The sequence below is a fragment of the Sander lucioperca genome, chromosome 4 (genome assembly GCF_008315115.2).
Source record: "Sander lucioperca isolate FBNREF2018 chromosome 4, SLUC_FBN_1.2, whole genome shotgun sequence".
NCBI classification, from domain to species: domain Eukaryota; kingdom Metazoa; phylum Chordata; class Actinopteri; order Perciformes; family Percidae; genus Sander; species Sander lucioperca.
Window position 1 is genome coordinate 30,670,485 of NC_050176.1, and position 27,514 is coordinate 30,697,998.

Genomic DNA, 27,514 nt, shown 5'->3' on the forward strand with positions numbered 1-27,514 from the left:
AGTTTTCAAATAAGACAATGGGTTTTATGTTGATTATTAGCTCCCTAATGCAGCTATTTATTGTGATGGCACATTATCTTATCCATAAGTGTTACAGAGCAAAGCCAAACTGTACACTATCCTAGGAAATTAGAATTTAAGCAATACAGCATCATTTTAGATTATATTTGAATATATATATAGGCTATATGATAGATAGAAGATAAAATGCACATGATTGCATAAAATAAAGTAATTTTGTCCCTTGCATTATTATTATACTTCTCTATTTTTAAATGCTGTGTATCAATGATGAAGCAATGGGACGGTCAAGTACAAATACTGTACAGTAAAAACAGACCTAAATGCATGTGAACATCTATAATTCTTATTAGTTTAATTAGAATGCAGTCATGGACCAAAGGTTAATCGGGTTGTCTTATAAGCACGTGTAAAAGTATGAATAACAGTTAAAATGTTGCCATGTTGTTGCATCAGCCGGTGTGGTGGTCACAATGCAGATTGTGAAGGCTGCCGGTCATAGAGGTGGTACACAACTCAAAGTTCAGTTCCTAATATATTTTTAAATAAGTAAAGAGATACAATAGTATTTACATTCCATGGTGTTGTTGGAATAAACTTAATGTTTATTTGCTATATTCAGCAGGCCGTGCACTGGACTTGTTTATGTTAGGCTGCAGGAAACAATTACTGCACCACTTTCAACAGTGGCAATTGTGCTCTTCTGCTTCGCTTGCTGCACTGTGGACTCAACCGTGTAAGCATGTTTCTGGTTTACCTCTTCCTTCCCACCTGTCCTCAGATATTGTCCAGTTGCTCTTCAATGTCCAGTATGAGGCTGCCCTGTGGCTGATCCTGACGATGCTTTCAACTAACCGCTCCGGAGGTGCGTGGGGATGAAATGGATGGAGCCCCTGGCCAGACCAGCGCACCAGCTCCCACCTCCCAGCATGTCCAGCAAGTGTCCCCCCAACTCTGGAGAAGGTAGATGACATGATTCATCTGGCAACCAACCAAATCAGTCATTTGGATTAGTGATGCAATAAAAACTGTGTCAAAGATAAACCAAATCTGTATCCAGGGTTGCTTATTATGCCTCCATAGTGCCATGCAATGATAATCACATTTTAAATCATTACTGTTATAGACATTAATGGGGAAATGCACTGAAGGATTTAATGTGTTTAGAATGTTTTGAGTGGGTAAACTCCACAACCCATAACATATTGTGATATATGATATAATGAGTTTGCAAAGACACAGACAAGCACCCTCTTAGTGAAACACCACACATAAGATACAGTACATGTTAGATTGTTTTTAATCAGTTGCAGGCTCTAACTCCATGGCATGGGTGAAGATGTTTAAAAAACCTGGAGGAGGCCTGAAGAAATCCTACCAGCCTGGGAGCATGATGTCTCTCGCGCTCACCAAAGGCCTGCTGAATGAGCCCGGGCAAAATAGCTGCTTCCTAAACAGTGCTGTTCAGGTGACGAGCCATTTTCTATCAGCTCCAAATTGCTGAAAAAGAAATACTTCAATTAAATTACTTCACTCCACTGAAATAATGACAAAACGGTCACAGTGCTCAAACAAAGAAAACAACAAATTCTCCTTCAAACATTTCTGCACTCTCCTCTTGCAAACTTAGTTTTAAAACACTACAATGTATAGCCGAATACAGCGATGTGTGACCACTAGAGAGCAGAAGTAGACCCTAAAACAAACTCCGCAAGCTTCTGCAATCTCATTCTTTTGACAAACATTTTAGGAAACATTATCCTCACTTTACTTCAGAACAAACAGCAATATGGGTAGAATCCTTTTTTACCACCGGCCAACATTCACATATGTATTTTTTTTTTAATAGTTTGGTCTGTCAACTAATGAATAAAATATCTGCCTATATGTTCTTAGCTGAATTTTCTTTTTTTCACTATTTTACTGGCACTGTCTCATTGACGTGTGTGAGCTGGACATGTTTTCTTTATGCGTGGTTGGTGGACCAGCAAACCAAAATAATGAGCTGAAAATGACTAAAAGCTAATGAGTTGAGTGTTAACTTTCAGTGGGTTTGGCAGTATGAGCAACTCTTTTGTATTACACCAAGGCATTTAATTCAATGGTAATATCAAAAAAATATTCTTTCTCTTCAATTTGAGCTTCTGAAATCTTTGAAATGGGTTTCTGTGCATGTCAGTATTTTGATGTTTTTTTCTGTTGTTAAACTTTAAAGGTGCTTTGGCAGCTGGACATCTTCAGGAGAAGTTTGAGACAGCTCTCAGGTCACTTCTGTCTCGGCGAGGCCTGCATCTTCTGTGCTTTAAAGGTTTCTGTGTTTCTGCACTTTGAGCTAAATCCGGCATTTTTTGTAGTATTGTTAAATATTTCTATTTCATTAGTCATCATTTCTATGATGGCGTTTTAGGGCCATTGTAGGTTTAAAAAAATAAATAAAAAAATGACGGCGCCGGGGGAGGGGGGTAATATTCTGTGAAAAAAAGTTGTAAATTTACAAGAAAAAAAACTTGGATATTCTCTGAGATTATGAAGTCATACATTTAGTTCTCCAAATGCTGTTCATTTTCAGACAGTAACTAATCATTGTTTTTCTTTTTCAGAGCATCTTCAGCCAGTTTCAGCAGAGCAGAGAACGTGTGCTCCCCTCCGATAGCCTGCGTAACGCCCTCGCTGAAACTTTTAAGGATGAGCAACGCTTCCAACTTGGCTTGATGGATGATGCTGCTGAGTGCTTTGTACGTTGACACTGTGCCTTTGGCTTTTAATCAAAGTAACATCCAGTGGAAGACATTTCCACAGTAATTGCATACTAAATAATGTTATGGTACTTCCTTCTCTGTGACACTGAAGGTAAAAAGAAGCAGAGGCCACTGACAAAATGCCTAGGCCCTGTGTAATCACCGGTTATATCTACCGTATGTAAATGATGCATTTTGGCCTCTTGCTTTTAAGCATATTTAATCCCTGTTAGGATTGTATATTAGATTTAGTTGATTATATCCGCCCTTTGACTAAGTTTTGTTTGTTTGATCTTTGTGTAGTGCCTAGATCATCTGAAATCCACTTATTCGTATAGTTGTTCATGTTGTGTATATTCAACTCATGGGTAAAAAAGTAGTTCAGTCTGACTTCACTGACACTGTGCAATAGTACTGCTGTGTAGCATGTGTGTGTTTGCATTGACTCAATATTTGGACTGTCTGCTCTTATTTCTTATATATTAGGAGAACATCCTGGAGCGAATTCATTTACACATCGTTTCAGACACTGCGACTGATGCTTGTTCATCTAAATCCTGCATCACCCATCAGAAGTTTGCAATGATGCTTTATGAGCAGGTAGCTAAGTTTTTTTATACTGTTTGTCATTTTATCTGCTAAGAAAACAACAATAATAATATGTTTATTGATTTGAAGTACATGTGGACAATTAAAGTAGAATATTAATAATAAAAATATGAAATAAAGAAAGACTTCCACAGCTGTTGTAACTGTAACCCCCCCCCCAACCCCCCCAAAAAATAAACATGAAATGTAATCGGTAAAATAACGTACAGTTTTTCTTTTGCAGTTTGTGTGTCGCTGCTGTGGTGCATCTTCAGACCCACACCCATTCACAGAATTTGTACATTATGTCTCAACAACTGCTTTATGGTGAGTGCTTGATTTACTGCCATGGCTCAAAAAATGGGATACAAAAATCAGGCCAGAGTGCTAATCCCGATTTAAGTGTCAAAGTATTAAATAATGTTACTAGAAAATTATTTGATTGCAAGTTTAAGCATCTTAAATCAATTTTCTTCCTCTCCTTGAGCAGTCACACCTAAACACCCAGTGTTGATTAATATCACCAGATCTACCCTTTAATTTCCCCAAGGGCTGACCTTGGCAAATTATTGTTTTTTTTTCCTCATAATTTTAAGTTTAAATACGAAGCTTCTTTTCTCTTTTGTGCAACAAGTGCACAATTCTTCTTCAAACTACTTTCTGCAAGCGAAGAGTATAGTATACATTTATGTTATTATTGAGGTTATAGTTTGCAGTGGTGTCTAATTGACTGCATTATATTGGGGTTAGATTTTCTAATGTTTCTAATGTTTTGCCTTGTTTACAAAAAAGGGGGAGGAATACTAGAAACACATTTCAATATAATGCTGTCCAGTTCAACACTGCCACTAATTATGACATCGGTAATTTACACCTCTGTGACAGCGTCAACAAAAACTTATAATTATAATTATAACTAGAACTGCAAGCAGTTATGACGGGGCCCAAGCCACCCACGCCATTCGCCCCCGACGCCCCGGGGAGCGCGTGAAAGCGGAACCCGAAGCCGGGCGGCGGGGAGGCAAACGTCGCTAAATATCGAGAGCGACGTCTGTGGTACGTCGCCGTTGCAAATGTAGTGGTCAACAGTTCACCTCCATGCATATACAGACTACCTTTAACAATTCTCTACACAATAAACAAACTTCTTAATCCCCCTGACCACAGGAGACAGCAGAGAGAAATGAGAGAGTGACCGAGAGGGTGGAGGGGGGAGGCAGGTGTGGTGGTTGAAGGAGCAGGGGAGGTGGTCAAGTTGTTGTAAATGGTGTCATAGGCGCTGATTTATGTTTTCCTCCATGGGTGCTTCGTGGGAAATTAAGAATCAATGACACCAACATAACCAATCACACTATGACTCCACTTAGCACCAACTGCAATGTTTAATTGCACGGTATTGGCGCCTATGAATGGTGTTGATTTTGGATTGAAAAAGTGAGAGAAAAGAGTTGCATTTGTCCACTGTGAAGGTTGTAGAATCTTTGTCAGGTGGGTTAAGAAGTTTGTTTATTGTAAAAAACCAGAGGAGCACGCAAAAGCAAAAACCAAAACCTAACGGTAGGAGGCAAACATCAGTAAATATTGAGAAGTGTGAGCTGCAAGGTCTGTGGTACATTTCCATTGCAAATATGCCATAGATTGAGTAAAAGGGCCTAAACTCGTCTACGTTGATTATAGCGCCCCCTAAAGTGTTGTGTTGATTGCATTTACTGCAGAGATATTGCAATTGCAAATTTCCCATTTAAATGCATTGAGTTATTGGCCAAAACAAATAAACGTTGCTTATAGCGCCCCCTAAAGGCCGATCTTTGCCAAATCTGGTACAGAGCATCGTAGTACCAATAACATTGAACAATGATTTCAAGTTCTTTGCTGATAACATTTAACGTGGCCGAGATATGATATGATACGTGTGTGGTAGCTAGCTATGAAAATTTGTTTGGTCGTCAAATGCGCATACTTTAACATAGCAAAATTCCTTGAGTAACTTTTGGTCACGTCCATCTGGAGATACTACCTACCAGGTTTCGTGCTGATCCGTCGCTCGGCCTAGGACGAGTTCGAAAAAGTTGGTATTGCGCAATATTGCGAAAAAACTTTTGAGCGGAAATGGGCGTGGCCTATATCATGTGATTCAGCTTGATTCAAGGAAGACGTGGATGTAAGGTTTTCTAATGTGCGATGTGGAATGTGGGAGTTAAAGGCAAAAAAAAACATAGCGCCACCTAGTGGTCCACATGTGTAATTTAGGCCAAAATAGGCCACGCCCACTTTGACTCCTGAGTACCCCACTCTAGGGTTGGCATCAGGAGTGGCCCTAGATGGTACCCAACAAATTTTGTAAAAATGGGATGAGCCGTTCTTGAGATATAAACTTTTTGTACTTGTAGCGCCCCCTAGTGACCAATTTTCGTAAAACGTGGGGGACCATCAGAGCGTCATGGCAAACAAGAATCTAAAGTTTGGCGTTGATGTCATTTATTTGGGCCGAGATATGGCAAAGTTGGTGTTTTCATAGTTAGCTACACAAATTTGTTTGTGTTTAATATGTGCAATTTTTATCCTATCAAAACTATTTTTATGAACTTTTTGTCCGGCCCATCTCGAGATGCTACCTGCCAAATTTCGTGCCGATCGGTTGCACGGTCTAGGAGGAGTTAGAAAAAGTAGGTTTTTGATAAATCGGGATTTTTCACGCATAAAAGTTTAGGTGGAAATGGGCGTGGCCTATATCATGAGATTCAGTTGGATCCAGGGAACGCGTGGATGTATGGTTTTTGAATGTCGGGTGTACGGTGTGGGAGTTATAGGGCCAAACACGTTTTTTTTCTGCTATAGCGTCACCTAGTGGTGGAAGTGGGTGAATTGTTGCGCCTGAGGTCCTTGCGGAGTTTCGGACCAGTCCTGAAAATGGCAACCCCCCACCATGTACGGTTTAGGCTGTAGTCGGAGTTTTAGGCGGAGAAGAATAATGATGATGATGATTAATCCTTACAAAAACAATAGGGTTCCACAGCCCTGCTGTGCGAACGGCGTAGCTCTTGCTACCGCCGGTTCTTGCAGACTCGGGCTTGGACCCCTAATTATAATCTTCCTAGAGGTAGAATTTGTGGCAGATATGTTGTATTGGATTGCATTTGATTGTATAGGTGTACCTAATAAAGTGGTCAGGGAGTGTACAGTATGTCCCAATTTAAAACATTTCTTATTGATTACCACACAGTTTCAGTCTGTAACTGCATGTCGTACACCCAATTAGGCATGGACCGGTTACGGTTTTCAAGGCATACCGCAGTTTGAAAAACTCAGGGTTTCAAAACCACTAACATTTTCCGTCATACCGTTCCTAAGGTGTGAGCTGTTTTTTATGAGTGGTCAAGGAGAGAAACTGCAGTTTAGTAATCCCTCTCCCTGCCAGTGTACAGTGTGTTTAAAAATAAAATACATTGTGTTCAATGGAATTTTTTTTTTATTTTTTACCTAGACATTTAAAAAAAATATTACATTTTAAAGCTATAATTGCAATACCGTGAAACCGTGATATTTTTGCTGAAGGTAATCATACTGTCAGAATCGTATACCGGCTCATGCCCACACCCAATACACCTCTGTTTTTATGCACAGCCAACAGGTTGATCGCATGTTGGGGAAGAATGAGCGACTCAGGTCAGACATGTTTGGAGAACTGCTGCAGGCAGCAAACAACACAGGTGACCTCCGAAGCTGCCCGGTATGTGACTTACCATCGTTGCTCATTTTAATGTGATTTTTTTCTTAACAAATCAGGCATCTTGAAGTAGTGGCTCAATATATTTCCCTGTCCGTCTGAATTCGACCATAATTAAAGTAAATGCTAATTTGTTACAGGCAGCTATTAATGAACAATTTAGCCATTCAGCTGAACAGTTAGCATGCTACTGTAACATGGACACAAAGATGGTTATTGCAGCCCTGCAGAGTACACTCTGTGCTTTATGCTGTGACTCTGCACTTGAAGCGGCCTGAAGGAGACGGTGCCAGACTAGTGTTAGGATATAAATAGCAGTAAGGGGGTATAACCACTGTTTTTCTCTCATCTGTATTTGCTACCAGCAAATACAGATGAGAGAAGGTGTCTTCCTCTTCAGTGTGCATCAGAGAGAAAGAGAGAGGCAGAGAGAAATCTACAACCTACTACTTTGACATTTGGGGAAATTTGCTCATTTATTTAGTGCTGACATTTAAAAACAAAGATCAATTTCACTTTTACTTGCTGAACATTTTAGATTTTTATCTTGTGTCCGGTTTCCTGGTTTCTGTCTTGTTCATTTTATTCCTGTATCTTTGATTTATTGTTCATTTTGTGTAGCACTTTGTAACTTTGGTTCTTACTGGTTTCTGCCTTTTGATTTTATTCCTGTATCTTTGTTTTTGTGTGTGTAAACTTTATTAATATTAATATTACTGTATCTTATAGTTAGCTATCAAACTTATCCCCAAAACATCCAAGAATATGCAGGGTTTTGTTCAGAGTTACAAAAGCTGCCAATTTTGACATAACTGGGCCAAGCTGTTTGTAATGAAACAGAAATAGAAATGCTTGAACTAGCTGCTCCTTGAGATGTCTCATTTTCTATTACTACACATCTTAAATTCAGACATACAGTTTGTCAAAAAAACTGATATTACAGATATTGAATTGTTGTAACATTGGCTAGCTGTTTCCCCCTGCTTCCAGTCTTTTTGCTAAGCTACACATAGGCTAAAAACAGCACCCTACCTCTGTCTCGAACACACATTGAAATGCTCATTTTGTTTCCCAAAATGTATATACAGACCCTTTAGAGAAACTGCTCGGAGAAAGTTCTTGTATACTATTACATTTCAAAGTATAATTAGGACTTAATGTTTTGTGTGTATGTATGTTGATATTACTATTATTTTGCAGAGCAACTGTGGTCAAAGTATCAAGATCCGCCGTGTGCTCATGAACTGTCCAGAGATTGTCACTATTGGATTTGTATGGGATGCTGAGCAGTCTGATCTCACGGACGATGTCATTCGCTCACTTGGCCCAAGTTTGAACCTGTGTGGGGTAAGAGCTGAAGCAAACTTTACCAGATGACAAATAGAAATGTATTTATCTGCGTCACTATTCTATAGACATTACATATATTATAGAAATATTTTTGTCGGTTTTGTGCTAAAAATGACATTTACTCATGTACAAAATTACAATGATCACAGCTGTCAGCTATTTTATGATTTGTGTCCATAAACTAGTAATGATGAAGGTCAGTGTGCTGCAATCTTTTATAAAACAAAAAGAAACACACACACACACACAACACACAACAGAGTATCAAAAACACACACATAGATTATATTCTCACAGGATTTAGCATCTGCCAAAGAGCAATATGTGGAGATCAAACTTTGATCTCAATTTGCTCTATTTCAGCTTTTCAACCGTGTCACGGATGAAAATGCCAAACGGAGTGAGCTTCATCTGGTGGGGATGATCTGTTTTTCGAGTAAACATTACTCAGCCTTTGCCTATCACACCAAATCTTCAAAATGGATGTTTTTCGATGATGCTACTGTAAAGGAGGTTAGAAACTCTATGCTATCAATCTGCTTTATCCCTGTTCAAAAGTGTTACAGTGTGTTACATGCTCTTTTATATAACACTTTTCCTTTTTCTTCAGATTGGATCAAAATGGAAAGATGTTGCCTCTAAATGTATCAGGGGACATTTCCAGCCACTTCTTTTATTTTACACCAATCCTGAGGGATCTCCAGTGTCTAATGAAGATGCACCGAGACAAACCACTATGTGTCCGCGGTACAAACCTCAAATAAATGGTGACGCAGCAGGTAGGATAATCCTCCAGTTATTAGCACACCTAATCCTTGCACTTCTGACAGACATTCAAAATGTGTGTATATAGACATTTTTGAAAAATAAATACAGTATTACCGGTGTATCATTATTCAGATATAGAGGCTTCACAACCCTTCAAACCCCATCAAGCAATGTGACAGGTAAACGCAGCTGTTCTCTTTTAGTAACAGTTCATTATTTTCTTATATCAGGACAACTTGTCATGCATTACTGCTTACTAAACAAACCTCGTCATGGATTATCCTCAGTGTTGGGAGTAACGCGTTACAAAAGTAACGCAAATTACAGTAATGTATTCCTTTTTGCTGTAACGCAGTAATATAACGCATTACTAATTAAATTTCGGTAATATTATACTCGTTATAATTTCAGTAACGCAAGTTACAACGCATTTTAACGCAACATTTAGTGGTGTTTTGTTTTTTTAAGAATTCACCAACACCGTGAAACATTTCTTCACAGAAATAAAAAGCTGTGAGTGTTATTTCCTGTTGCTGTATTCGATGGTTGAGATGACTGCAGAGATAGATACATTTGCGACATGGATATTATTTTCAGGAGTTATTACGCTGCGTTGAAGTGAGCTGTCCCGTCACTGTTCCCGTCGTCAGAGCCAACCAGAGATGGTACGGGCAACATCTGTGTCCCAACAGGTGATGGTTTGTCAGGGTGGACAGCAGTGTGTCCGAGCTGCTGACAGATATAAACATGTTGGGAATTAATGTTGAGGCTTGCTACACGTAATATCATTGCATTTTATCAGCCGTGGAGAGTAATTATGCCTGTAGTGGAATGGCTTCGAATGATGACCAAAAACGCTTGTCTTTTACTGTGACCATTTACTGTTCAATATTTTGCAGTTTTACAAACAAGAAAGTGAGCAACTTAAGCTTGACGGACATGTTTTGCATCAAGCGTCTCACCTTCATCTCAGTAAGCTAGCAAGAGTACACAACAGACAACTTCCGTGTAGGCTACTTCAAAATAAAAGCACTTCCTGTGACGGTTCGCAGTAAAACTAAATTACTGTTAAACAAATAAGGTGGTGTACCTTTTCACATATCAGCTGTAAATCAAGTACTGTAAATCATTTAAATAGTGAGTTTTAATCACACTAGAATTGACCATTTCCTTTAGAGTGTTTCAAACTAAACAACATGAATTTCTTATTCAAGTGCTTTAAACAAACATTTTACAACAATGCCATACTTCAATACATTGTAAGGTACTTTTAATTGAGTATTTTCATTGTACGTTTTACTTATCTATTTTTACAGCTTGAGTTACTTTGCATATTCATATTAATTATGAAAAACATTTTGAATAATCTCTGATGTATTAAAGTGGATAAAGAGGAGACTTTATTGATCCGGTGGTGAAATTCACAAGCTAGCTGCCAAATCAAACTTCCGCTGTTATTTTGGTGAAAGTAACTCAAAAGTAATGCAAAAGTAGTGTAACGCATTACAATTCAGAGACAGTAATATTGTAATATAACTAATTACTCTCAAATGACAGTAACTAGTAATCTATAATGTATTACATTTTGGAAGTAACTTGCCCAACACTGATTATCCTACTTAGGCCCAGGGGCGTCGGACTGGGGGGGGAAAGGGGACTGAGTACCCAGGGCCCTCATGCAAGGAGGGCCCAAAAAGATACTAGAATGAATAGCTGTGGATGCGGGGAGGGGCCCATAGAAAATGCTTTTCTACAGGGCCCAGAATTTTGTGCTACGCCCCTGCTTAGGCCAAAGTCAGTTGCCAAAAAAATTAAATTAATCTCTCACTACTGTTTGTTGAAAGCTTTGGACTACATGTTAAAGGACAATTCCGGCGCAAAATTAACCTAGGGTTAATAACATAAGTGTTTCCCGAGTCAAACGTTCTCTGGGACATGTTTTCATGTTAATCGAATGCGTCTCTAGCTTTAAACAAGCTACCGCAAACGGTCAGTCGAATCACGAACGCTGTGTTTGAGCTATGTTACTGGTTGCACGGCGTTCGTTGTTCGACTGGTCATGACTGTTTTCCAAGATGGCGCCCGCATGTAAACATGAATGCTGCTGTCTTTACAATCTATCTTTTTAATAAACTGTCTGTCTGTACACTTACAAAGTTCTCAATGCTTTGGTTTACATGTAGGGACCCTCATTATGCTTGAAGTGTGGTGCTATTTTGAGCCTTGTTATTTGTATAAAATAGCGATTTACCCTCTGCCCTGAAAGCTAGCGTTACAAGCTAATCACCGGTTTGTGCTAGCTTGTTTCTAGCTACATACACATTCGATTAGCATGAAAACATATTCCAGAGAACGGTCGACACGGTACACATATGTTATTAACCCCTAGGTTCATTTTGCGCCGGAATTGTCCTTTAATCTCTGTAAAGTGTGTTTATTTTTGTGTCAGGTGAGAAGTCTTTGACGTCCTTGGTATTACTTCACTACTTAAACAAGTAGTAAACCTGCAGTTTAGAAACAATTGAAAGCAGTAGCTATTCAGCTGTGCATATTCATTTAGAACTGTGAGGCCTTTACATCAGTAATTATATATACAGCAATCAAAATGTTGCATACCATTGCTACAGGTAATACAACATTTTTCACATGTACTCTACAATCAGAAACAAGTGTGACCCAGACCATGGTATCATACAATAACTACCATAACATTATTGTAATGATAGCTTGGTCACATTACCTCAAGATGATCACATAAATAATTAAAATGCTGATATGAACATTTATGCACATTTAATGTATAATTTTACTTTCACTTCATTATCATAGTATTATAAACACACAAGTCAACTTTGTCAAGGTATGTACCCTATAAAATGATGTATGTATGCAACCGTACACGACTCACACGCTCATGAATGTGCACATATGCCTTACATTCATATAAAAATGTTCTTTTAGTTATTTTATTGCTGTATACATATAGGTTAAATAGGTTATCTAACTGAACTTTACAGATGTAATAACAGAGGTTAGTTGCTGCCAGACAGCATTTTTATAATGTATTTAGTATTGATGATTAATAAGATATCATGATAGGGATCAAAATGGTGATTAATTACAATTTGTCTAATAATTTCATTTCCATAAATCCCAATCTATTAGAGCATCTGAACAATTTGTATGAAGGTATCACTAAGTAAAATTAAACATCAAATGTCAGCACCCATGAGAATATTAATATCCCTCCGCAAATTACAGTTATGATTGGCATTGGGGTTGAGAGAGTGCTGTTAAACCGCAGGCAGAAAGATTGTCCTGCCCTGTGTGCTGGCTTGAACTTGACATAAGGATGATGCCTCTGTTGCACGCAGATTACCACCCACGCCTCCCTCCCTAATCCCTGCTTTTGTGGCCAAGCACACTCCTGCTCTACGGTCCTCACTCCTCCCCTAGACATTTCCGATGTTTGCCTCCATTAATTTATCTGCTTGTTTTTTTGGCAATGGCGCCTTGCCCGTTTAGATGGATTGTTGTGCTTTAGTGTGGTGCCCAGACACTTTGACACTGGCATGGGACCTGATTATTGTTTTTATGAAAACAAGAGTAAGTGATTGATTTTTTTTGTTATAGAGTGAGATATGGCTCAGTTTTTTATTATTATACATATTGTATGCATTATTTACTGTTATCTCTTTTGTTAAATTAATTTATATTGAGGTTAGTAAGTATTGTTTCTTGCCTTGCAGTACAATATGGTGGTAGTTTGTCTTATCCACTCTTACAACAATTAACAAAGACAACTGCCCTGCAGTGTGTACTTGCATTACTAAGCCTGAGAGTCTCTGTATAACTTCAATCTACATGATGAAGTGTGTACTGGTAAATTACTTGGCAGTTGTGGAAGGTGTAGTCAATTTAAATCTAGTATCCATTTTCAGAAGAACTACTTAAATGTCAGCATTAGGCTACATTAACAAATCTGGATGTCCATAATACTAAAGCAGCTTACTCACTGCTGCAACTCACTGCTGTTGTGATATCCATGTTTCAGAGAGGTTATTTATTAGACTGTTACTGTATGTTATATTGTGTTTTACTCTAGGTCTTCACAAAAATATGAAGCATCTTCTTCAAGTGCAGGACTGATTAAATAGAAACACAAAGATAAAGGAGGAAACAGTTGCTATCATGCAGAAAGGAGGGGTTTAGAGGTAAATGTGAAACAGTGCAGTTGTTGGGTGAATGTGCTGATTTGGAGGCAGATGTTCGCAATTCACAGCATCTCTTGTTTCTCACAGTGACCTGCATGCTACAGAGGCAAAGAAAGAACACCACATGTTGGCAAATGTGGCAGCAGTAGTGTATTTTAACATTGCTAATGATGCACTAGCATCTGTTCTTTGGTAAGATATTTTTTGTTTTGGCTCTTGCCCTGTTTGCAGCAAATATGCAAGGTGAGAAAGCCACATTGCAAAAAATTATAGCAGCATTAAAATTTGTAATGAATGACCAAAACATGATCAAAAATTTCCTGGCTGGGTAGTTGACCCTGTTAGCTTAAGCTAATACCTTCAGGGCACAACACAGTGTGAATTTGTCTGATATTAGATATGCTCTCACCTCTGGTAAATGTGTGAAAGTATAGCAAGCTGTCGTGTCATACCCTAATTGGTCGTTCATACCCCATGGTGATTTATGAAGGCAAAAGGAATTTAGGGCCAAATAACAGTTGTTTACTATTTGCTTCACTGACATCAGCATTCAGAAATACAGTAAGAGACATAAAAATAAATCACAAGTTAAAAAACATCCATGAGCAACCACTCATCCATCATTTCAATATTATTTTTTTTAGTGAAACATCACCTTGGCAGTCCTAAAACATTCCAGGAACCTGTCATGGAGAATTTGCAGAGGCCAAGTGAAACATCAAAAAAGGATCGATGTCATCGGAAAACGGACCCATCACAACACAAAGGTAGAGCATTGTGTCTGCATTATAGGAAACACTGATAATAGAGAGGCAAAGACAAATACATACATATATATTCTGCTATTACGCTGCATATATCTATATTATTCTTACTACTATTATAATGTCACTACTACTACATTGCACATATCTGTACATGTTGTTCATACATTGTTCATATTACATAGCCATATTTATTCTGCTCTTATAACACTGCAATATATTTCTTGTCCTGCCTGTGCACCACCTGTCTATACTTTGTATATCACATTGCACTTTTCTGCTTTTTTTGCACTTCTGGTTAGACGCAAACTGCATTTCGTTGTCTTTGTACTTGTACTCTGCACAATGACAATGAAGTTGAATCTAATATAATACAGGGGCAAGCCAGTGTAGATAAGTGCTGTACGTCAGAGCATGTTGATCAATAATCTGTGTCCACTTTCTCTAGAGATGGCACATGCAAGATCGTCATCTCCTCCAAAGAATGCACCGAGGCCTCCTGTGGACCAAAAATTAAAAAGCTTTCCACGCACTGAGAAGTCATCAAACCATTCAAGCAGAGGATCTCAGGAGCCACGTGGACAATCCTTCGGTATGCAGGGTGGTGGGCACAGCCGGAGGAACAACACTTCCCCAAGTGGCTATGATCAGGATAGCTGCCAGGAGCAGTGGGAAAAAGGTGGAAGTGAAGGCAGCCGCAATAAATCTAAGTCCACTTGGAGACCCATTCGGGAGGTGTTAAATGTGGACACTGTGCTGAACGAACTGGAGCAGCGCCGTCAACAGCAACACGACAGCCCGCGGCACAGTAAGCCTACATCCCAGGAAAGAGTGCACACTGAACAAAGCCGAGAGCGGGAATACGTACGAACCAGAGAAGATCGGAAGCAGAAGTGTTTAATGACAATTTATGAGGATGAGCAGCGGCATGAGACTGAGAGCCACAGCTCTGTGGAGTCAGAGAGCAGGGCCAGCCAACAGAGGGGCAGCAGACTTAAGGGTGGCCCCAAGACACTGCTGCGTAGTGATACCTGGACCATCCAAAGGACAGAGTCTGGCTATGAGAGCAGCGATAGACTCAGCAGTGGCTCCACCAATCCCGACTCGCCTGGCGTTGATGGCTTTGTTGTTAAAGACCAGAGCTTAACACCGGAGACACAGTTGCAAAGGTAAGAAACAACTGTGTGTTGTTCAATGAGCGATTTTTATTAAGGACAAATTGACCCTTCGCTAAGCCACGCCCAAAAACCGCCACAGGCCAATCGTGGCTTAGCAACCGTAACTTAGCGCGGGAGGTCTGTCAAGCTTTCGAGCGAGGGAAATACCGTACGCCGAAGCGTTGTGCAAATCCGATACCCGGTATCCTACAAGCTTGGACGGGGTGGTGGAATTTTTCCCTTCCCGAAACCTAAAACCCAAGGGGAGAAAGGCTGGGCGTGGATCAAGCAGTGTGGGAGGCCCCATTCACAACTAGCTAAATGTCGACAGTATTAACAAAAACACATACGTCTGCTCCAAGGCAACAACCAAGGGGGTAAGTGTCTCCTCACAACCCGAACCTCCTATGGCGCCATTTTGATGCTAATAAGCACTCACCCCCCATTAGCATTCCATTGACTGCCATTCATTTTGATGACACTTTGACAGCGAATAACTTTAAGCGTTTAAAGACTTTATTTGTCCATTGTTTATTTCTAAAGAAACACGACAATGTATAAAAGGCTTCATTACCTTGTACCTCACGTTATGGCTCCGTAGCAGACGATTTTGTAAAAATAGGCTAACGATTGTGTCATAACCACGGGATGCACTGTCGCATAGTAGAGGATTTACCGTATAGTACAGGAGAAGCTCGCAGACAGTTTCGACTTACATTAGCTGTTTAAGTTTAACTACTAATGTTAACTAGCATTTTAGTTAGCAATAATTAGCCTGTGCCTATGTTATCTCCTTACATATACCTACGCTCTCCATCTCTGCAAGATTGGGAATGATTGAGATTTCTCTTGGCACAGCTACCAGAAGACTTCCAACTTTCAGACAGGTTGCTCACGTCACATTTACGTCGTCTCTCTCAGTTGGAGGCTGCGGGGTAATGCTCGGCGCTCACCGGAAAAGTGCTTCTAATGGCCTTCACTGGTCTCCGTCCAGAGCAACGGGATCTGTTGGTCCACTCTTATATACTGTCTATGGCAAGAACACGCTAATGTTAGCTAGCTAGCTAGCTAACTAACTCAGCACAGCATTGCTTCGAAATAATGACGGTTCTTTGTTCATAATGCATATATTTGAATGTAAAATAAAGACAATTCCGGTGCAAAACGAACCTAGGGGTTAAATAACAGATGTGTACCCACTCTGTTGCTCTCTGGGACATGTTTTCAAGCTAGCGCGGACCGCAGATTAGCTTACAACGCTAGTATTCGGGGCACAGAGTAAGTAAGTAAGTAAGTAAGACAGTTTATTAAAAAGATAGATTATAAAGACAGTCGCGTTCTCGTATACAGGCGGCCGCAGTCTTGGGAGCTACTGTCTTTTTGCCCCGAATACTAGCGTTGTAAGCTAATCAGCGGTCCGCGCTAGCTTGTTTCAAGCTCCAAACACGAAAACATGTCCCAGAGAGCGATCGAGTGTGTACACAGCTGTTATTAACCCATCCTTAAGATGATTAAAGGCAAGACGGAGGCTCACTGACATACTTTAAAATATATTTCAGCATTTGTTAATCGCTAAAAATATAAGCAGGAGAATGTCTTGTGTTTATTCCACAAGATTTATGGATAAGCGGTTTGATTTATAATTATTATAATTATTAGATTATTTTCAAATGTCACTTACCCTGATGTGCATGAACATAGCTGTTCCTCAATTTGTGTGTTTCCCATTTGAATGGTCAGCTATGAGGCGGCTCACATTATTGCATGACCTATAGGCTTTAGCTTCAATTTTGATGAAATTATTCTCTCATTGGTTGCATATTATGTTGTGGATATATCCCTCGAATGCATACTGCAGTCCCTTTTGTCTTGCTCTCTCAGATATTTCACCTGTTTGCCAAAAATTACTAATTATCTCCTTGGGAATGTCTGACACCGGTGCATACATACTGTAACAGACGTGCCAGGCACGAAAGCTTGACAGGCGTAGCAACAGTAACTGAGGAGGGCGGGGCTTAGCGAAGGGTCAATTGAGGTTTTAGATTCAAGAAGTGGGAACATTACAAGCTAACTAAATCACCAAGTTATTACGGCTGTAAATAAGTGAGTACTGGAGTACCTTAATGAACTACAAGGGTAGTAAGTATAATTGATTCACGATTTTTGAAGTTTGCCTTTTAAACAATAGACAACTAGAATGGCACAAGAGCGCAGAACTCCGCAAAGGCCAATTCACGTGATCCTCGGATGGTCGCATTTCCCAAGTTGGGAAGTCGTTCTTCCGACTTTGGTGTGTTCATGAGCTTTAAGTCATAATGTGGAAGCAACATGGACGCTACAAAGATGTTTTGTTTTTTATTGCTCTGAGCGTTTAAACAAAAAGTGTAAAATGTGCATCTTATTATCTCAAAAAGTCCAAGGTGATGTCTTCAAATGTCATGTTTTGTCAGTCCAAAACCCAAAATTTCATATGATTTTAAACTGAGAAAAGCAAGAAATCTCCATATTTGAAAGGCTAAAAACAGCATTTTCTGCCATTTTTGCTTGAACAATTACTTAAACAATTAATCGATTATACAAATGGTTGCCAATTATGTTTTGCCGATCAACTAATCGATTAGTTGACTGATCGTTGTAGCTCTAACTGGGAAAAAAAATGCAGCACAAACACCCTATCTCGCAAAGTTGACAAAAGTGAAAAATTATTCCGCCCCCTGATTCTGATCAGCTCCAAATTTAATGGGTTCTTCTTTGGCCCATGCTACACCCTTCCACTAAGTTTCATGAAAATCGGGCCAGTAACTTTTCCATAATCCTGCTGACAAACAAACAAACAAACAAACCGAGCCGAAAACATAACCACTTTTTTGGGGGGAAACAAATAACATTGAACCTGGTTTGCTTGCTGTAATTATTCAATTTGGCCATTAAAATATGCATTTTTAATGCACTTTCAATGGAAGTGATGAGAAACAAAATGTTTTGTGTTAGAATGCATTCTAGTTTATCTGAAGATAATATAAGGCTTCAGCAGGCTGAGCTGGACAAATCAACAGTTTTAATTATTAACTGTTAACAATCAAGTGTTTTAGTACAAAATTCCCTGTATAACTTCAGTGGAGGGGTAGTAACAAATAAAGGGAATTTTGGATAACAACTTCATTTGACTAATTTGGACGACTGAAGCCTTATATTAGCTTCAGATAAACTTCATTATCCATATGCAATACATTTTTGTACAGAACAAAGACTGTGGAGTTTGTTCTCCTAGAAAGAACATTAGAAAGGGATCTTTTAATGGCTGGTGGAAGCTCAACCTATTTCAGTGTACAAATGGGCACCTGACTTTAAGAAAAACTAAACCTATCCTTTAACAGCCGATATCCATGATATAAACACCCTTTAATTCATGGAAGAAAATCGTATTAGTTTGTAAGATTTATATTAGCAATAGTTAAGAGTTTAATTGTGTCCCACAAATTGCCTCATTCTCTCGTTTTTTCATTCTTATTCAGTAATTAGTTATTGGCTCCATCACATGAAAATAATGAAACAGTTTTTATCTAATAAACAATGACCATAGACAGACCCCATGCTTCTCAACCATTTCTCTGTACACTTCCTTCACTACATTCCTCCACCAGTTTGTTATTCTGAGATTTTTGATGGTTGATGACGCTACGGTGTACATGCATCATCACTCGGAAAATACTTTTGATTTCCTTGGAAACTAGGCTAAAACTGGAAGGAACACACCATTTGTTCCCAAGACATTACTTTTCAAATAACTTGTGCTATATATAATATCAATGCATCACGAAGAAAGCTAAAACTGCACTATTGAAGCAAACTTGAAGTTTCTATGATCTACACAGATTGTTAAATCCTTCCCCAGGGAACATCACACCTGGCACAGCTAGAACTGTTGTTTTAGTTTAGTAGACAATAAACATCTGTAGGAAGAGAATTTTATTAAACACGGCATGTAAATTGCAATATCTTATTACAAATGTGTTCCGGAAATGTACTGAATGTTACTATAGAGCCACAATGATTGATCGATTAGTTGTCAACTACTAAATTAATTGCCAACTATTTGGATAATCGATTAATATGGAGTAATTTTTTTTAAGAAAAATGATCTGATTCAAGCTTCTTTAATGTGAATGTTTTCTAGTTTCTTGACTCCTCTATGACTCTAAACAGAATATCTTTGAGTTGTGGACAAAACAAGACATTTGAGGACATCATGTTGGGCTTTGGAAAACATTGATCTGCATTTTTTACTTTTTTCTGACAACAACTAATCGAATAATCGAAAGAAAGAAAAAAGATTAATCGACAATGAAAATAATCGATAGCTTCAGCCCTAATGCAGGCTATAAAAGTATCCATGGTATAATTTTCCTTTAAATGAAGGATGTAGTAATAATAAATTGATGATAAATGTCAGAGGTTTCATTAAGTTTGGATTTATAAGTGATTACTTAGTTGCAGCTGTTTATACTTGGTAATGCGTTTCCCTCGTCTGCACTTATCTGGAGAAAATGCACTTAAGGTGACTGTAAGAGGAATTACATAATTACATATCTAAATTAAAGTTCAAATTTAATGGAAGTGTTTAAAGGCTTACTGTCACCAAATAAAAACTGAATCAGTATCAATAAAGTATTTTTATCCAATCCAGTTGGACCCCAGCAGACAGTGAATATATAGTTTCTGTCCAGGGTTGGACTGGGACAAAAAATCGGCCCTGGCATTTTTGGCCCAGGCGGCCCACACCCACCCTGCAGACAGTCCTCTTAAAATATGCGCGCATTCTCTGATATGAGTTGCCTAGTGTTCTGCGTTCATGTGATAGTTTTTGATCCTTCAAGAGGGGTCTCAAGACTTATCTGTTGATCTTACACTTAAATAATTAAATAATTCTTAGAGTTATGATGTGTATATTTATGGTTTATATTAAAATATATGGTATATTTGTTTAATTTTTTTTATTATTATTGATATTTGATATTGTATTGCTATTATTGTTATTATTACTATTTTGCTTAATATTGGCTTAGCAACTTTTAAAAACAGTTTACTGTTACATTTTAACTATTGTAAGATTCATATTTTGTCGCTTTGGACAAAAGTGTCTGCTAAATACAATAACCATAACCATAATCCTTCCCAAAAGCTACAATAAAGCTGAGAGTAGTATATGCCCTGGAAAAGAGCACCAATACAAGAGAAGCTAATTAAGCAATTCAAGGAACACTGATGCTTGTATCGACACTGATTTTATAGATCACACAGACTTTTCAGCTACCCAGCAGGCCAACCGCTAGCATTGTCAACGTAAGCTTGAACAGTTAGGTTACCTGACAGCCACGAACTTTAATGTTACAGCCAAACTGCTGGTTGCCGTTATGAAGTGAGGCGCACACACACACACACACACACACACACACACACACACACACACACACACACACACACACACACACACACACACACACACACACACACAGGTTTGTGGCACTATCTTTGTGGGGACCCGTCATTGACCTAATGCATTCTCTAGCCCCTTACCCTAACCTTAACCATCACAACTAAATGCCTAATCTTAACCCTTACCCTCACCCTAACCGTAACCTAACTCTATCCCTAATCCTACAACCAAGTCTTAACCCTCAAACAGCCCTTTAAACTTGTGGGTTCCAGCATTTTGGCCCCACGGAGCTGTCAGGACCCCACAAGTATACTGGACTCCTGGTTTTTGGACCCCACAAATATAGTTAAACAAGCCCACACACACACACACACACACACACACACGCACACACAGCCTCCATCCCTTCCTGAGAGTCCCTGTTAATGTGCCTACTCCTTACCACGTTGTTAACTACTCTCTCTTCCATCTTTTCCTCACTCGCTCCCATGGCCCTGTCATGGTCACTCTCCTCCTCCTCAGCTTCTTCCCTGTCATGATGTTGTTTCTGCTTCTCTGTATAGCCAGCCACCTCTCCTCCTTCCTCTACTTCAGGTTAATGCTGATGTTGAAGCAGCTACTATAGCCCCAAAACATGTCAGAAATGTTGGCACATTTTGAGGCATCCGCCTGTAGATTCTTAATCTTTTTCTCCCATAATTTCTCTGTACCTCCCTCGTGCTTTGGTGGTCGTTTGTCCATTTTAACGTGGATGCTAAACTTCCAGCATAAGCATAACTATTACAGCTTGTGTCTCAGGGCCGGGAGTGGGGAATCCAATCCTGGATTTGATTGGGTCAGGCCACTGCCAATAAAGACAATTAACCAATGGGCCGCTGTCAGTTCTTTATGGGCCGGCGCAGCCCAGAAAAAAAAGGCCTATAAATTATATCAGCGATTCGGCCCAAAAGTGTGTCGGCCCACTGGGAAAATGCCCGGTATGCCAGATGGCCAGTCCAGCCCTGTTTCTGTCATTCTGCCAGTATTGTTTTTTACCAAAGTGCTTTGCTTTATTTGGTGCCTCAAAAGACCATGAAAAATGGTTTGTTTGATTGTTGCTCTGCTGACTGTGTTTTTCAAAATACTATATAACTATTCATAAAAACATGAATAATAATTGTAGTCTTTTATTTTCAGTCAGCTGCACCAAAAAGGTGGCGATGCCAAATCAAGTATAACATCCTCACCTTCACACAACGGTAAGTTCCAAGATTGTAAGGGCTTCCGTTTTGAGTCTTTGTACTGTAATAAGTTTATTTATGGCAAAATGGGAAATGAATAATTAACCCTTGACAAAATAATATACAAAAAAGTATAGAATGAGACCACCAAACAAAATAGCATGATGTGAAAATTAAAACATGATTAAGCATTAAAGAAGATGTGAGGGTTGGTTATATCTCACATGTAATCTGCAATACTACCAGAAAAAGATTTACAAGGAAGAATCAGAATTTAGTCTTTTTAATCAGATCAGATCCGATTTGTAAATATAAGATATACCAGTTTTCTGTCTGTGCAAATGTGTTGTTTTTGCCTTAGTGCACACATAAGTTAACATAAGTTAATTTAAAAGAGTAAGAAAGGTTATTACTTTATTTTTTTCTCTATATTTCTGTTAGTATAACAGATGAAGTGTGAGTTGATAATGTGAGAGTAATTGAAGATTGATTTCTGAGCTTGGACTGGCTTCTTAAATCTCTTCACTCAGTCAGCCCTGCACAGGCATTAATCTGATGATAATCCCACAAAACTCATTCAGATAGCACAGCTGGACAGGGCTGCTGGCATTGTCATAAATATCTTTCTGTTTCATGCAGTACTTTGAGTGTGCTGCACTTGATACTTTATCGAGGCCATGTGCATCTAGAGCCAGTGTTTCCAACAGACAGCTAAAGCTTTTATCCTTGCATGGGCCTCTCCAGGGCAACAGCAAAGAAAAAAGAAAAAGACACATCTATTTTTAAAGGGAAGGTATTCGGCACCACGCTGCCTATCGCTGCTCGTGCTGGCTGGTTCATCCAGCTGTAAGGAAGTGTAGTGTGATACATACTGCCACCTTGTGTCCTGAGAGGACATCGGTTTCATAGTCAGATGTGTAGATGATTTTGTCTCTGCTTGGTCTCCACTTTTGATTCATTTTGCTTCATTGTAAGTGTGTGCATGTATGTCACTTACTCCTAATCAAAGAAGATCAGGAGTAAGTGAAAGAAATCTCTGAGGAAAATAAATAAATTCTAAAATCTGTGATTTAGCATCATTCTGATTCAATTCACAGGATGCTGAATTCAATCTCTATATTCTGAGAAAACAAGTCATTAATCACACTCAAATCCTGTTTTTTTTCCCCCCAAGGCTCTTATCGTCTTCCTATGTTGTTTTATGCCGAATGTCTTATTTGTTATATCCTTGAGATTTTTATCTTCTGACATAGTTTTGAAGATTTCTATGTTCTAATTTTTTTCGTGGTGAATTTAACTCTAAAGAGTAGTGTCAGAAGATAAAAATGCATTACCTTTTGAACTTTTGCAATTACAGTATGTAACTAGTTACTCGCCACAATAGATAAACCTTTCCAAAGGAGGACGGCTATACAGCTTTGTAGTTTCTTTTTTCTTTTTCTGTTACTATGTTTTGATCCCTTTTGTTTTATATTTTATAGGTAAACATCAACCCAAACCTCAGGGAAAGAACCATGACCAAGTTTCACATTCACATCTAAAGTGCAGTCCAAGTTCGAGGTGCCCTTTATTATAAACTATATATAACGTGTTGTAGTATGTACATATATGGACTCATAAATTGGATTTCCAATATATCAAATTTTAATTTCCATCATTCTCTTTTGTAGACGGAAATCAAAGTACACTTCTAATTCCTCCAGAAAAGCAGTATCCTCAGAGAGGGACTCCACCGGTTCAGATAACAGGCAGAGTGAAGAGCAGGATCTGATAAACTGTAGGGGGCACACTGGAGAAAGTACAGCCCTGAGGCACATTACAAAAACCAGCAGCTCAGAATGGAACAGCTCCGACGATCTCGCTCTCTCTGAGTCCGAGGACAGAGAAAATACATACCGCTTTAGCAACAGCGAGGCTGTCGCCTCTGAATCCCAGTGTTCACGCATGACCCTGCCATACCACCCTCCCAGCAATGTGACTGCGGAACCTCTCCAACTGAACAATCAGCATCAGCTCGGAACGACAGGGTCGCCTCACCTTCGACCGACCCAGCGGATCTCTCCTCACCAGGGTGAAACAAGCCACGCAGTGTTTTGTCCGAGGATGCTTCAAGAACCCTTGCCATCGAGTCCTCGTCTTTCCTCCACATCCTATGTTAGTCCTCACAGGAAGCCTGACATTTCAGGCCTCAGAACTTTCTCAGATGCAAGCTCCAAGTCAGGCTCTGACCTAGAGAGGAGTACCCCATCATCATGTGAAAGTGAGGAGAGACCGACTGGATGCAGAGTGGAACAGGCCGCGCCAGCTCAAGAGGTTTCTCTGACAACATACTTCACTGTGGATAACTGTATGACGGAAACATACCGTCTCAAGTACCACAACCAGAGGCCTCTTGTCCTCTCTGCCACGGTGCCACGGACAGTGGTTGTGACTGAGCGCAGAGATACCACCCACACACTCGCCACTGACACACACTCACAAGATGTGCCAAAAGCCAGACCTGAAACAAGTAAGACTCTCTAATATCAATCAACAGGACTATTGTATGGGAACATTAGATTATTGAAGTACCTTGATTTCATTCCTGTCTGGTTATTTTGAATTCAACAGTTTCTCAATTCATCTTCAAGACAATTTACTATTTTACCATATATATCAAAATCACAATATAATGACATATACCAATGCTAGAGTATACATGTCATTTTACTAACAGCTAGCTATTTGGGACCAGGCTATTTCCGGGAACAAAAGCGTCTATTACGAAAGTTAAATCTGATGCTTGGAATGTTTGAGTTTGCTACAATGTAACATCTCGAAATTCTCTTTCTTCATCTGTTTTTGAATGTACTGTAGTGAGCGACGGAGAGCGAGCTGTACCCAGCATAGCCAAGCATGCCGTTTGGCGGTGTAACAGTTAATAGGGGTCCCCTCTCAATACACTACACAGTGTGTACATACCGCACTACTAATAAATATGTCCCGTAGATCTCAAGAGCTCGCACTCAACACTGCACTTCCTCGGGTCCTCAGCAATGCACCCGCCAAGTGTGAAGTAGAACGATGAACGGTTGAGAAAAAAATCAAAGGACAGACAGACAGACAAATGACAGTATTCAGTTGTTTTCTTTGTTTGGCAAAACAATCATTTAAACAAGATTATTCTTTTTTGTTTTCTTTACAGGCCATAATAGCAATAAACCCACTGCAAAATGGAACCCAGTGACAGCCAAAGGACTGGATGAACGTGGTTTTTTATGAGTGTTACTTGGTAAGGTTTGTTTACATGGATGGACAGTGGTCAGTAGAGTACTAACTGGATGCCAAAGAGTTTACAGAATGGAAATATGTCCTGAAGTGTGACTACTCTGAATTAAGTGGAATTTATTTATGCAAGCTTGTCACATAAGTAAAACCTTTTTCTAAATGCTGTTGCATGTCGTTTGACGGATTATCAACTGTCACGTATACTGTACCGTCTTCCATTGTCCCACAGTATTGCTGCAAGATTTAGTTTTGACCAAATTCTGGACTGTTTTCAGTTTGCACAAATGGTTCTTGAGTCTTTATTGTTCTTTTTAATCACCTTATGTTAAGTTTTAAATGTTTATTATTTGTGCAGTAGTCCTGCAAAAGTGCTGCAGAATAATCGATATACCAATATATTTAAAGACATGAGAGATTATGGTGAGCCAGAATTAGACTGATTATACTGTGGTCTGTACAGTAATTATATAGAGATGAAAGAAGTAAGTGTGATAACAGATCACACCATGTCATAAAAAGATATGTTTAAGATACTTTATCAGAATACGATGTAATTTTACACAACAACAAAAAAACTAAAGGTTGAAAGTTTGCGTCATCAGCAACAGGTTTAAGGTAGTTCACTAATTTACACCTGTCAGAGGATAATATCTGGGCAGTTTACCGACTTTATGCACATTGAGGGCTCTAGGTCACCAGAGAACAGACATTGAAACACTTACGTACATTCAGTTACTGATTTCTTTAAACTTATCATTTATCAGTTATTTTACAACATGTATGTGTTAATGAATGACTGAGGGCTGCCCCGTACCAGTCATGTTCTTTGACTGTAAAAATCTGTTGGCATAGATTCTAATGCCATCATTTGTTAATATGTAAAGATCTTTTTAAAATGTGGTTTTGCAAGACTGTGTTCAGTTTCTGGCAGTCTACAAATCCTACAATTAGTTGACTGATGTTTTGTAGAGGGGGCAGCCCTCATGTTATTCAGTAGGTCACTATACACTGTACGACCGTATCACCTTGTGTATTCTGCCTTCGATTGTGCTGGTTCTTGTAATCCTTTTTTGTAATTCACAGTGATGTCAAATTGTATTTTTTCAGTCTTCCTTTTAAAGTAGACAAATTTAAACAGGTCTGTATTTGCAGGTATTTTCATAATGATGCTAATATAATTAATATGCATATCTGATATTGACCATAAACACAACAATTATTCTTGTCCATAAGACTAATGTTCTGAAACCTGCATGTGGCCTTTACAAAGTCTTACTAGCTGTATGTACAGCATAAGCATGAGCATGATAATAACAAACAAATTCTATTGGATTTTACTCAATTGTAATAAATAAATAATAGCAAATTGTAACTATTTGATGATTTGAAAACTTTTGAAACACTTCAATGTTGTTCCCTTCTCTTGCTCATGCAATGACACTGTAAATATAAACATATGATGCAAACAATACGCTGGAAAACAACTTTAAGACATGCTATGCATTCACCAAAACTGATGTTAAGATGATTTTGGCATTTTTTTAAAGCTTTGTATTCTGTATATCCGACATTCCAGAGAACACATAAAAATCAGAGTGTTGATCAATTTTAAAATATTAATTTTCTTTTGTGCTCACTAGATTGCCAAGTCCTTTCCTAAACGTCCTGCCATTCATGCATATTTTATGACTTTGCATTTTTGTCTATCCACAATAACTATTCTAACCGCACACATTTAGTCGCTAAATAAGCTGTTTGTGTGTTGTGTTTGTGCCATTTGACACTAAAGGATGGTGTTTACAGGTGTGTGTGTGTGTGTGTGTGTGTGTGTGTGTGTGTGTGTCCACACCTAAACTTGTAATTTGACCATGTGTCATGGTTTCTTTATTTATATGACACTGTTTAAATTGAAGAAAAAGAAGGCATTCAGTGTAACTGAGCCGTTAAGAATTTCTTTAATCGAGCAGTCTGATCGTTCAAATAACATAAGGATGCCTTCACACAAGATTGTGCTGTAGTAATTATAAATCACTTATTTTACTCTTATTATAAGATATCTAATGTATTCACTGGATATAGAAATCACTAAACTATTTGATTAGATGAAGCTCATTTGGAGTATATTAACCAGATTATCTTAATGTTGTCTCACCTGCAAAGTGTTTTTTGTGTGGTTTCTTATATGATCATTTCAACAGTTTTTTCAACATTTATTTGATCAATCAACAGTATTTTTCCTGTTTTTCCACACAGTTGTATTTTA

The 27,514-nt window shown here is 38.8% G+C and overlaps 2 protein-coding genes across 4 annotated transcripts in view; both read left to right on the forward strand.

Moving 5' to 3' along the window:
- The window catches only part of synpo2b (synaptopodin 2b), a 24,331-nt gene extending 22,614 nt beyond the window's left edge, over positions 1 to 1,717 (forward strand). Inside the window, exon 5 of the transcript XR_004101033.2 lies at positions 1,706 to 1,717. The gene's annotated coding sequence lies outside the window, so the exon portion shown is untranslated. The remainder of the gene's footprint in view (positions 1 to 1,705) is intronic.
- usp53b (ubiquitin specific peptidase 53b) overlaps positions 1 to 26,865 on the forward strand; it is a 27,964-nt gene extending 1,099 nt beyond the window's left edge. Inside the window, exons 2-17 of one of the 3 annotated variants that reach the window (XM_036000040.1) lie at positions 796 to 984; positions 1,329 to 1,489; positions 2,237 to 2,329; positions 2,622 to 2,756; positions 3,246 to 3,359; positions 3,592 to 3,674; positions 6,972 to 7,077; positions 8,275 to 8,421; positions 8,788 to 8,937; positions 9,035 to 9,203; positions 14,051 to 14,173; positions 14,619 to 15,339; positions 21,941 to 22,002; positions 23,466 to 23,544; positions 23,655 to 24,493; positions 25,169 to 26,865. In XM_036000040.1, coding sequence (XP_035855933.1) covers positions 897 to 984; positions 1,329 to 1,489; positions 2,237 to 2,329; positions 2,622 to 2,756; positions 3,246 to 3,359; positions 3,592 to 3,674; positions 6,972 to 7,077; positions 8,275 to 8,421; positions 8,788 to 8,937; positions 9,035 to 9,203; positions 14,051 to 14,173; positions 14,619 to 15,339; positions 21,941 to 22,002; positions 23,466 to 23,544; positions 23,655 to 24,493; positions 25,169 to 25,245 — 3,147 coding nt within the window. In that variant the 5' untranslated portion in view covers positions 796 to 896 and the 3' untranslated portion in view covers positions 25,246 to 26,865. The remainder of the gene's footprint in view (positions 1 to 795; positions 985 to 1,328; positions 1,490 to 2,236; positions 2,330 to 2,621; positions 2,757 to 3,245; positions 3,360 to 3,591; positions 3,675 to 6,971; positions 7,078 to 8,274; positions 8,422 to 8,787; positions 8,938 to 9,034; positions 9,204 to 14,050; positions 14,174 to 14,618; positions 15,340 to 21,940; positions 22,003 to 23,465; positions 23,545 to 23,654; positions 24,494 to 25,168) is intronic. The other 2 variants (XM_031276771.2, XM_031276772.2) reach the window with 2 other exon arrangements.
- Positions 26,866 to 27,514: the final 649 nt, after the last annotated feature.